Genomic DNA, 12,649 nt, shown 5'->3' with positions numbered 1-12,649 from the left:
ATTTCTGCATTTAATAGCATTTTTCTGTATAGAATTTTCCCACATCAACTCTTTGGTTACCATGTGAGACTTTTATGCAGAGAAGACGGGATAAATGATTGCCTTGCCCCCTCTCCCACCTCTTACTGGATTCCGGAATGAGTTGGTTGCCGACCATCTTTTTGTTTGTTTGTTTTTGATTCTCAAATTGTCCTGTATTTGTCCAGTGGAAACCTCCTGTGGCCTTTTGATAAGACCTTCGGTAGTCTTCCTTGCTTTTGATGTTCCAGGTTCACTTTATGCATTTTTTATTCTAGACCTGAAAGCACCCATTGTGCCAAGAAGCTCTCTGTTTTTCTTTTAGTGGAAACATCATATTTAGAAACCTCAATTTGGGCTGTAGTGGTGCTGACTGGGATTGTTTTTTATCTTCAAAGGAAAAACTACGCTACAAGGTACATTCGGAGAAGTCTAGATTCTGTCTGTATTGCCGTCTTGCACCATCCATCCTTATAATTAACTATTTTGTGTTAACTTTGTTCTTCCTTTTAAAAAAAATAGCAATTATGTGTATTTAGATTGTCCCTTTCTTAGAAGATAACACTATATGCAATTTTCTGCCCTTGCTATTTTTGCCTGATAATATTGTTCTGGAGATGACTTTATTGCAGTGTTTAGAAATCTTCATTCATTTTTGCAGCAGCATTGTACTTCATTGTACAGCTCTGCTGTAACTGTTCCAACTTATTCAACCAGTCCCCTATTGATGGACATCTGAGTTTCCAGTCTTTTGCTAGTGCAGATAGTGCCATGATAAATGGCTTTGTGCATATGCCAGTTTGCTTTTTTGTGAGTGTAACTTAGGTATAATATCCATTTCTGGATCAAAGTGCAAATTAAATAAGTTCTGATTTTTAATTCAGCTTGATACAGTATTATCCATTAGGAAATATATCGTATGATGTAGGTTTTTGAAGATAAATTATTGTCTGAGAAATAAGATTATAAAAAGAAGAAAGCTTTAAAAAATTAACTGTCTCCAAAAAACTTAAGATTCTTTGTTTTTAGACTAGCACATGAATAAATTATTAATATAAGGATCAAATGGTTGAATTTACTGTCCTTCTAGGCGTTTGAGTTTAAAGATCAAAAGAAAAACCAAAAGATAGTGCATAAGATTTAAGTCAATCTTTTTAAAAGTATGTACTTATTTAAAAAGCAACTTTTCATATAAATGGAAAAATTCACTTTGACTTCCAAAGTGAATGTGAATTCAAACACGTTAATCATATATTTGTACAGTAATCTCTTTCTGTCTTTCCCCTATGACTAAGCACATGTAATGCATTATGGATCCATAGGAGATGTTTTCTGTTCTCATTGCCAAGACTGTTTGTGCGTTTCCTGAGCATCGAATCTTTTTTCATCCTAAAGATTAAAATCATTTAATCTCTCTGAAGTTTAGTCTCTTCATCTGTTGAATGAGAGTAATAGCATTTAGTTCCTGGGGTTCTTGTGGAATGCGATGCACTTTTTTACAGTGTCTGGTACATGGTAAGCCCTTCATAGCTCTTAGGTGTTATTACTAAGTAAAGTACTTCTTTGCAGAGGCCCAACACCAGCACCTGTTCATGACCTCATGTCACGCATTTTACGTACTGTTCCTGTTTTCCTTTTGTCCTGCTTTCCTATTCCACTTATTTTTAATTTTTGTCTTAGTGTATTGTGTGTATTTATGAAAGTCACTTAAAATTTTTCTACAACAGAGTAGGTAACAAAGTTTGGAGAATGCTTGTTTAAATGTAATCATAATGCATATGTAGTTTTAAAACTTTTGTGTTTTTCCTAAAGTTAATGACCCCCTTCTTGTTTCCGTATCTTTCTGTGTAACTATAGCTGATTCTTTACAAATATTGCAAAGATCTGTCAAATTCCTATTACTTTTTTCACATATTCTAACGTAGAATGAGTCAGGATAGTCTAGGTTATGGTATGGTAACACTTCCCAGATTTCAGTGGGGGAACACAAAATATGTATTCATCATGGATTATTGAGGGAGCTTTGCTCGTCAGGAGTTTCTCAGGGACCCAGGCTGATGGGGCTTCCTCTCTACATGTGCTTTAGTGGTGGTTGTGGCAGTGAAAGGACAATATGAATAATAAGGTACTGTCTCTTAAAAACATTTGTCTGAAAGTGTCGGCCACCATTTCTTCTGTTGACTGATGCATGTATCAGGCTGTGCCTACTTCAAACGGAGGAGGAAAGTGCCATCATACCACTTTTGGGCAAATGCCAGTGCCCAAAAAGGGGGAGCTAACACAGCCTGCCTCTGGTCACCAGTTACTCAGCTTGCTCTTCCTTCTGCAAGCAAAATACCCACCTCTCTCCGTGTCAGACAAACCAAAAGTCCCATCCAGTTACAGCATCAAGCCCAAAGACAAGAATCTTGGGTGATACTTAGTACTCTAAACATCGCAGGGGTGATGCTCAGGTGTTTCTACATCAGCTCCAGATATAGTTCCTCTTAAATTCAGAGGTCTATGGGCTAAAAACAAGTATCTGTCACCTGTCACCCCATATGCAGTTGTGGAACAGGGATAGGGGAATCAGAACAAACACTCCCATTCAGAAAAGTGAGCAATGCAAGACAGCAGTTTCTAATCTGTACTCTTTCTGGAATTCAGATGGGTGGCCGTTTCAGGGACACCCTTCTCCTCTGAGATTGGTAGATTTTTGTAATCAGTTCCCTCTGATCTCTAAAAGGGGTTCCTCAATCCATTGTTCTTTATGGTTCTGCTTTGGGACCCTCTGGGTTACTCTTGTCTCTTATTCTCCTTGGTGACATTGAAGTTGCTCCTTGGGGACTAAGCAACTTTCTCAGCTTGCTTTCTGCTTGTGGGAGTTGGGTACACAAGGATCATTTTAAGCCTTGGACAGTCACAGCCTTTTTTAGTTCCTGGCAGTCTAACTCTTAAAAACTTGTTAGGCTTCAATTCCAGTCCAATCTCTGTGTCAATAGCCATACCCTCAGTTATAGTCTAGATTTACTATTTCTCCCTGCCTCTCCTTCCCTCTTCCCCTGCCTGCCTCTCCAGATTTAACTGCTGAAACCTTGAGCCTGTCAGATTTGAATGGGAAAGCTTAGATTCTTTTTCCTGAGCTGTATGCCCAATTGAAAGCGTTAATTTTTGGGCGGACAACCTTAATTTTCTTTGCTTTGAAAATACTTTAAATCCATTTGGAAGTTTTGGCACTGTGCATGATGGCCGTGTTTTTGATTTGTTTCTGTTGCATGGCTGAGTTTCAGTTGTCCTTTGCTGTTGGAAGGCTGCCTCAGGTGTATATTTTTCATTTGGGTTTGAGAAGCAGTTGGCTCTTCCAGTCCTGCAAGTCACTGTTTCTGGACTCTTCGTTCCTTCTTGAGAACCAGCCACTTCTTCTTGATCTCATTCCATTCTTTTAGTGCTTCGTCAAATGTAGCCAATAGCAAGCAACACCTATCACAGAAGTCCCGTTTTCCAACCTCTTTCTTCAGACTACAAGTTTATCATATCCTGAGTTATTGCCAGCAACAGTTTCACCAGATGTTCCTCACTTCATAATAAGGATCTCCAGTCTTCCATTCTCTGATTACAGTCTTCTCGTTACCTGCCCGTTAAGCCAATGCCATATATTTTAGATTTTTGTTTCAGCGGTGCCTTATTTTTGCTACCAATTTTCCATCAGTCAGGCAGGCTAGATGATATCGTGGTAAGCAGTAACTCCAGAATCTCAGTGGCTTAACCCAGTAATTTGCTTTGCGTTTTTCAGATCCAGTGCAGCAGTGGCCTCTGCTCCTTGTAATCACTCATGATCTGGGATGACCGAGGTTTCATCTCAACATGTGCTTTCACAGACAGTGGAGAGGAAGCAGGGCTTAACTGTGCACCTGTCCTTAAAGCTTCTACCTGAAAGTAGCATTATTTCTGCTCATTTTTCAGTGCCAGAACAAGTCATGTGGCATGCTTAAAGCCAAAGGAAATAGAAAAGTTCAATCTTGCCTTTTGCTTAGGAGGTGAAGAGCAGAAAATATTAAATGAAGATCACTAATGGCTACCACACTCAATTAAAATATTTGTCTGTTCCATGTTTTTCCTGTAAACTTCCCTCTTGCACCCTGCTAGCCTACTGTTGGATTAATGCTCCCTGGGCTAATGTCATCCCTGGAATCTTCTTTGGCGATCTATTTCCTGGATCCCACATTTATGTCGTTCTTAACTTACTCTTTCATTTTAGTGTAATACAGCTGTTGCAGCTTCCTAAGAAAGCTGTGACATGGGGGTAAATATATTTTATATTTGCGTATTAGAAAATGGCTTTCTTCTACCCTTACATTTGACTGTTAATTTGACTAGACATAGAAGCCTGTGTTAAAACCAGTGAGTGTCAGATTTTTGAAGGCAGTGCTCTGTTGTCTTTAGTGTATGATGTTGTTGAGAATTTGATGCTGTTCTGATTCACTGTCTTTTCTATGGGACACTCTTCTGGTCCCCTCCCAAGCTTTTAGAATCTTCTCTCTTTCTGATGTTGTAAAATTTCACAATGCATTTTTGCCTCTGTTTCTGAAAGTGCCTTTCACTGGGCACTTTTGTGGCTTCATTCAGTCTAGATTTTCATGTCCATCACCTGAACTATTTCTTTGTCCTCTTTGCATGCTTCCCCCTTCCCGTTATTTCTTTCTGGAATCCCTATTAGTTGGATGCTAAACACTCTGAAATTATTTTCTAACTTCTATTTCCTGTTTTTCATGTCTTTTCCTTTTTGGTCTAACTCTCAGCAGACTTTTTCTATTTTTTTCCTAGTTCTATTATTTTTTTTTAGTTCAGTTCTATTTTTAGCTTTATTTTCTTGTCCTCTCATTAGTCCTTTTTATATAGTATCTTATCTATTTGCAGATAATATAGTAGTGAAGATTTTTTCTGCTTCTTAAAATTGGATTTATTTCTTCTGGATCCTCCAACCCATTCCCCCTTATTTTTGTTTGTTTTGATTCTTCTCTTTCATGTTGGAGACTTTTATTGAATGGCTGTTGGTATTAGATTGGCTGCTCATATTTAACAATAAGGTACAGACCTGCAACTAAGATATACAACTATGTACCAGGGGGATTTGGGGAGATAAAGCAGGAAAAAAAAAATATTGGCAGCATTTGTTAGCTCAGGTGCCAAAAAAAAAATGAAGGTACAGAGAAGTTGGTTGAAAAGTGTTTGGCTTGTATAGATGGAGCTTGGTAATTGGTGGGCTTCATTCAATGCTGATTTGGTGGCAGTCTGACTTTTTAGACGGGAAACCCTCTCAAATGTCCATATCTAGAGTTCTTTAGCATTTTTCAGTCCTCTAGAGAAGTTCTCCACCTCTTACGTAGGTGGAGGGGGATCTATGCCTGGCTGCTGGTGTTGTGGAAGCAGAGGCCTGTTGGTACCACGTTTCAGGATGTAGACATTCTGCCTATTCTCCCTTACATTTCGTAGGGCTCCTTATCCAGCGCTTTATTATGCCTAGTGGCCTGGATCTGGACACTCTACTTCAGTTCCTCCAGAGAATACACCTCTAGTCTCCGCAGTGGGTGGGGGTCAATCTCCTGACACTGTAGGCTGAGAGGAGACACCTAGTGTTGCACTGTGTTGTGTGCAGACTTTGCATCACTCTTCTCATTTTTCAAGTCCTCTGTATAGCGTCAACCTCCAACCTAGTAGCTGGAGACTGAGTCTCATAGTTTTGTGGGGCCAGTTGCTCTGCTTCTAATCCCTCTGTGTGAGTGTTTAAATTATAACCTCCTCCCTTTTGTTAAGTCAGTTATGTTGTTTTCTGTTTTCTTTGTCCTTGTAGATTAATACCACTTATGACATTACTGTAGATGATCTACCATTTTTTTTGAGGAAGATTAGCCCTAAGCTAACTGCTGCCAATCTTGCTCTTTTTGCTGAGGAAGACTGGCCCTAAGCGAACATCCATGCCCATCTTCCTCTACTTCATATGTGGGACGCCTACCTACTACAGCATGGCTTTTGCCAAGCAGTGCCATGTCCGCACTCGGGATCCGAACCAGCCCACCCCGGGCCACTGAGAAGCGGAATGTGAGAACTTAACCGCTGCGCGCGCCCCCATCCCCCCGCCCCCCCGGGCTGGCCAAACAACCTACCATTTTTTTTCCTGTTTTTTTAAATATTTTATTTTTTTCCTTTTTCTCCCCAAAGCCCCCCCGGTACATAGTTGTATATTCTTCATTGTGGGTCCTTCTAGTTGTGGCATGTGGGACGCTGCCTCAGGGTGGTTTGATGAGCAATGCCACGTCTGCACCCAGGATTCGAACCAACGAAAACACTGGGCCACCTGCAGCGGAGTGCGTGAACTTAACCACTCGGCCATGGGGCAAGCCCCCAACAATCTGCCATTTTTAATCAGAACTCTCTTGATTTCTATGTTTTTTTTTTTTAATTTTATTTTTATTTATTTCTTTTGAGGAAGATTAGCGCTGGGCTAACATCCACCACCAATCCTCCTCTTTTTGCTGAGGAAGACTGGCCCTGAGCTAACATCTGTGCCCGTTTTCCTCTGCTTTATATGTGGGACGCCTGCCACAGCATAGCTTGACAAACAGTGCGTAGGTCCGCACCCGGGATCTAAACTGCGAACCAGGGCTGCCAAAACGGAACGTGTGAACTTAACTGCTGCGCCACTGGGCCGGCCCCTTATTTCTATGTTTTTAGATAATTTTTCATATATATAATTCTTAACCTGTATAACTTTACATCAAGATGATAAGACAGGTAATTAACCATTCCATTACTGTTGAACATTTAGCTCTGCTCCAGTTTTTTATCATTTTAACTAAAGCGACTCTAAATATTTATATAAACAGCATTTCAAAATCATTTGCATTATCTTCCTGTGTGGTTTCTTAGAACTGGAAGGGATTGTGCAATCACTTAATCCTGCTCCCTCATTTTACAAATGAAGAATTTGAGGTTGAATAATATCCCTGTGGTCAGCTCATGAGAGGCATAGGTACGACTGGCAAGTCTGGCACCAGAGTCTGTGCTCGCCACCACTGCACTCTTCTGCATCTCCATTGAGTTCAGTCTTAACTGGCTAAGATACTGTCACTTCACTGTTTTTAAAATTGCAATGCTTTACTATCTAGCAAGGATAAGCATTTTTCTATATGAAAATGTGTTAACTAATGTCTTTTTTTCCTTTAGTTTGTAGTCTTTCATCTGGAAAATTTGGGACATTACTTAGTGGCTCATGGGACACCACTGCTAAGGTCTGGCTGAATGACAAGTGCATGATGACCCTACAGGTACAATAATTCTGTGTGACTGTTCTGGATAATAAATATAGTGATTCTGTGGCAACTTAGCTTGATACTCGTTTTACTCACAGGGTCATACAGCTGCAGTATGGGCAGTAAAAATCTTACCTGAACAGGGCTTGATGTTAACTGGATCAGCAGACAAGACTATTAAACTGTGGAAGGCTGGAAGGTGTGAGAGGACTTTTTCAGGTGAGATCAGAGTAGACAATTTTTATCATCTCCTTGCTTCATATTTGCTTAGATGGTTTTTTCTCAAAAGTTTAGAAGCTTGAAAGTAGTATTTGAAAACAGTGTATTTGAGCCATTTAATTTGAGTGAATGTAATTTTTCTCATGGTTAATACTTAATATCTTTTTAAAAGATATAATGAGACTTCTCATTAAAGGATCAGATGTGGACTAATAAATAGCTACCTGATCAGCTATAATGTTTGTAACTGCTTCTCTGTATTATATGTATGTAATTTTTGTTATGCAGTTGCGTTTTTGATTGTCATTTGAACAAATTCAACCTGAAACTTGCAAGCATGAGAAAGCCTCACTGATGGTGGGTCAATAATGTTACCTTCGTTTATGAAAGAAAACATAAGTGCTTTTATTAATATTGAAGTAAATTGTTGAATAATGACAAATTTTAGGCTTCGTTTGTGAGGTGGTTTTAGGTGGGCAGTCTTTTTAAACTTCAGCTATTAAATAACTCCTATGCTGAGGCATCTGCTGTCTAATATTAGTATTGCTGATTTACTCTTGTGGCAATTGCATTTTTGGTGTGAATTTTCGTTTTTTCTTTGCTTTTATTTACTCCTTAAAAATTGATCACCACTCTGGATAATAGTGCATGAAGTCCTTTTGTGCAGATAAAACTATCTGTAGTTGTAAAATGGACAATAAGTTATAACTAAGAATCCCTCTGTTTGTTTCCATACATAATATATGCATCAAGTTGTTTATTAATCTGTCATAGCTAATCTAAATGAGCAAGTCTTGAGCATGGGGAAAGTTTGGACTTCTGATCTACCTTATTAGATCACAAGCTTCAGAGAATGTTTTGTCCTTAAAAAAAATTGTAATGATGTCTTCTACAGTGCTTCAATTAATATTGAAAGAAATTGAATTTTATGAAGTTTTTAAAAACATTGAATATCTTTTAATAAGTGGAATATATATACTACATATCCATTTACATAATTAAGAACATATTGCAAGAAGTTTATTCTGTAAATTCTTGCCTTTTCAAAAAAATCAGTAATCATTAATGTTTATTTTATTTTAATACCTGCATTTATATAAATTGTGAAATGTTTCCATTGTTAAAGCATCAATGTTTGGCTTTATATTTGTGTTTTTGTTGAATCAAAGGGGTAGGAGAAGTTATCATTTAATTGAATCCAGAGATAGGGTTATGAGACAAGAAACTTGAATTCTTGCTTTAGCTTTGCTGCTAATTGTGTGGTTTTAGATAAATTAATCTCTCTCAACCTATTCTTTCATATTAAAGTTTACTTTTCTCTGATGAAGGTTTTATTTCAAACTCTTAAATAGTTGGAACCTTTTTGTAATCTTAATTTTTCTTAATTTTCTCTAGTGCTTTATAAATATTCATCTCAGTATTGTATGTTGAGAAATTTAGGGCATATTTACTCTTTGTTATATATTTCTGTTATAGTTGAATAGCGTGTGTGATATGAATTACTCTTGTTATTGAGGAAGAAAAGTTGAATTGTCAGATAAAAATGGAAAATTGTGGAGATTAAAATCCTGTTTCTAGAGAGTTTTAAGAACTAATTTGGAGAAGATACAACAAATATAAAATAACTTCCCAAGACTGATGATAAAAAATAATTGCCAAACCTAAAATACAAATTTTGGTCAACAGGCTTTTCTACAGAAAAAAATTAATTTCTTAAAGTTGAAAATCAGTTTCTACTACTCACTAACATGTTTTATAGTATTTGTGAAATACATAGAACCATCAACCAAATGATCCATTTTATTGGTTTATATTTTTCTTTTTTTAATACAGGTCATGAAGACTGTGTAAGAGGTTTGGCAATTTTGAGTGAAACAGAATTTCTTTCCTGTGCAAATGATGCTAGTATTAGAAGGTGGCAAATCACTGGCGAGTGTCTTGAAGTATATTACGGGCATACAAATTATATTTATAGCATATCTGTCTTTCCAAATTGTAAAGGTAAGATTATACCATGTATTTATAATTTTGTATGGAGCATTGTTCCTTCCCATTCTTGAGGTGGAGGGGGGAGGGCTGATGACTTACGTCAATTTATTAACTATAACTCGAATAATTTAGTAACTTTATTTCATAAGTATCTTTTTCCTAAAGAATAAAATTGTATGATCCTCTTTATATTAGTTCAGGTTTGATGGTTGTGTTGTAAAAGTTCTCGGATATCTGAGGAAAGACTTTGTATAATTTATTGGCGTAAAGTATAGTAGAGTATGTAAGATGTGAAATGTATAAAAACATGATTTATGAAGTTGTATGTGGTATGTGACAAGTACAGAAAATTTAAAGCTATAATTTAAAAATACCCTAGGGTTAAAAAAAATCAGTATGCCTATCTAGAAAGATGGTATGTATAAATTTACTTAATTTTATTTGTTCAAACTAATTTTTCCTATATTCATGAATTTTAGATTTTGTGACAACAGCAGAAGACAGATCTCTGAGAATCTGGAAACGTGGGGAATGTGCTCAAACAATCCGACTTCCAGCTCAGTCTATATGGTGCTGCTGTGTGCTAGACAATGGTGACATTGTGGTTGGTGCGAGGTATTTATATTCTAGTCAATGAATAAATAATGCTCATTTACAGATAGGCCTTTGGTAGACATTAGAGTGCACAGAGGTAAGCCATGAATATTTCAGATGAATTGGGGAGACCATATGCTTATTACTGTTACTGGACAAAACAGTGGTAGGGTAACAGCTTTTACACTATTACGACATGATGTATTATACTAGTAGTGTACCGCAAGCTGTGTAGTCACAACATTGAATGCAAAAGAAGTTAGAGAAGGTAGAGATTAGTGTGGGAAAACTTTCTGGAGAAGAAGAAATTTGAATTGGATTTTGAAAGATAATCAGTAAGAAGGGAAATGAGAATATCTATCAAAAGAAACAGTGTAAGTAAAGATGTGGCATGGAATGAAAGTGACATGTATAGGAGGTGAAGGAAAATGGTGGAGACTAATGCTGGGGAATAGTGGATATTAGGCAAGGGGCTTAATTATGGAGACCCTAGAATGCCAGGCATTTTTTAGATTCAGTACTTGGTATTAAAGGGTGTAGCTCTTGAGCAAGAAGTAATATGGTTAAAGCAGAGCTTGTGAATTATTAAATATGTATGTTGGATTTAACTAGTGGTGACAGTGGACAGGAAAGCAATTTAGAAAGCAGTTGCAATAGTGGAATGTAAAGTTATGAAATACTAGCCCCAAAATGCTGATGGATGAGAGACGGAGAAATGAAATAATGCAGAGGAAATGATCAGAAAGGGGATGAAAGAAAACAATGAAGCTTCAGACTTGGTGATTGGAAGTCTGCATTAATAAAAATGGGAAGTGGTAGAATTGGTTTAATGCAGAAGGTGAAGACTTGGGTTTTAGGCTTCCTGACGTCTGAGGGTTGATGAGCCACACTCGTGCCAGTGGACCATAGTGGACTGGAGCCAGCTGTAACAACTGAGACTGAAGATAAAGATTAGCACAGAACTGCCAAAGTCAGGCGATAGAACACCTTTCTCTGAGGGAAGAAACAGAGGAGGTGGAACAGAAAACTAAGGACCGAATCTTGTGATGTACCGTGGGTAGAGAAAGGGAAGCCCGTAGGCTAAACAGAAAAAGGAATCCAGATGTTGACGTTCAGAGATGAAGAAGGAGATTTGCGAGGGAGATTATGGTCACTGTCAAGTACGTGAGGGGTTAAAGAATGGAAAGTTAGACAAGCTTTTGGATTTGGTTGAAGGATGTTTTTAGTGATTTTTTTGATGTCACATTTGGGTAGAAAATTATAGAAAGTTAAATAAGAGGAGACAGATAAAGAGTTGTTTGAGGAAATGGGTGAAAGAAAGCATTATACACTCCTCTGGTGTTGAAGGCAAGAAAAAGAGGGTCCAGTAAAGTGGAGATGTTTTACGTTTCAGCTGGGCTGGGGGTTGATTGGTTGGTTTAGTTTTTTTCCCCCAAGTATATTTAAAGTTGAAGAAAATAAATTGAAAGGTGAAATTGATGTTGGTGGAAGGTTGAGTAAGAAACAAACTTTTCTGTAGAACTGGGTGGGATTAGTAAGTTGAAAGCAGCTAACTTGCCTTCCCTACCCCAGAAGTTAGGAGAGAAATCGTGGAGATGAACTCATTCTGCTGAGGACAGAGGTTGAGGACTGCCATCTCGTGCAAAGGCGAGGCCGTTTTTCTCTTGATTGGGGTTACGTTGGTAGTTGATAGCATAGTGAAGACAGACTCCGTGTTTCCCTAATGAACACATATTCAACATTCTGCTGTTTTCTAAGACTTCTGTTGGGTATTCAAGCTCTTTATAAAGTAAACCAGCCCACTACCCTTCTTCATACCTTCTTAATTACCATACGTAATATTGACTTTAAAAGTGTACACTGTATCTCTAGATTTTTATGAGGTTAAATATTTCACTTGGAGTTGGAAATTGTGTTTAATATTTATTTCTCTGTCCTTTGTCATTAACTTTTCCTTTAAATAGTCTTTTTCCACTCTGTACGTTGCTTTAGAAAGTAAAGGGTGGCATGTGCTGAAGTCAGCATAGTGCTGCACCCAGTAATAAATACATGGTAGTGTTTCTCCTATTCACAGATAACAGATGATTTTTGTTTTGCATCATTCAGGTATGATAATGTTAATACACTGACAATGACATAAAATCAGTTTGTTTTCCCTTGTAGTGATGGCATTATTAGAGTGTTTACAGAATCAGAAGATCGGACAGCAAGTGCTGAGGAAATCAAGGCTTTTGAGAAAGAACTCTCTCAGGCAACCATTGACTCCAAAACTGGTGATTTAGGGGACATCAATGCCGAGCAGCTTCCTGGGAGGGAGCATCTGAATGAACCTGGTAAATATTTTAGTGTGTCTAGTAGTAAAAGATGCTACCATATTTGACTTTTGGAATAACTAGGGTAATAAGAAAAAAACGCTTGTTTTGCTAGTCATTCAGTGCTATTCTCATTGCCAGATACTGATTTTTGAGAATTTTTACCATTGCGTATAACCACTATGAGAAACCATGTTCTCCCCTCTCACACACAGTTTTAAAGACTTT

The 12,649-nt window shown here is 37.7% G+C and overlaps 1 protein-coding gene across 1 annotated transcript in view; it reads left to right on the top strand.

The window, feature by feature from the left end:
• PLAA (phospholipase A2 activating protein) overlaps window positions 1–12,649 on the top strand; it is a 38,768-nt gene that overhangs the window by 8,991 nt on the left and 17,128 nt on the right. The window contains exons 3-7 of the mRNA XM_008519050.2: window positions 7,222–7,322; window positions 7,406–7,526; window positions 9,360–9,527; window positions 9,995–10,130; window positions 12,273–12,442. Coding sequence (XP_008517272.2) covers window positions 7,222–7,322; window positions 7,406–7,526; window positions 9,360–9,527; window positions 9,995–10,130; window positions 12,273–12,442 — 696 coding nt within the window. The remainder of the gene's footprint in view (window positions 1–7,221; window positions 7,323–7,405; window positions 7,527–9,359; window positions 9,528–9,994; window positions 10,131–12,272; window positions 12,443–12,649) is intronic.

This window comes from Equus przewalskii, chromosome 22 (genome assembly GCF_037783145.1).
Source record: "Equus przewalskii isolate Varuska chromosome 22, EquPr2, whole genome shotgun sequence".
Lineage (NCBI taxonomy): Eukaryota > Metazoa > Chordata > Mammalia > Perissodactyla > Equidae > Equus > Equus przewalskii.
This window is presented reverse-complemented; position numbering and strand designations above follow the sequence as displayed.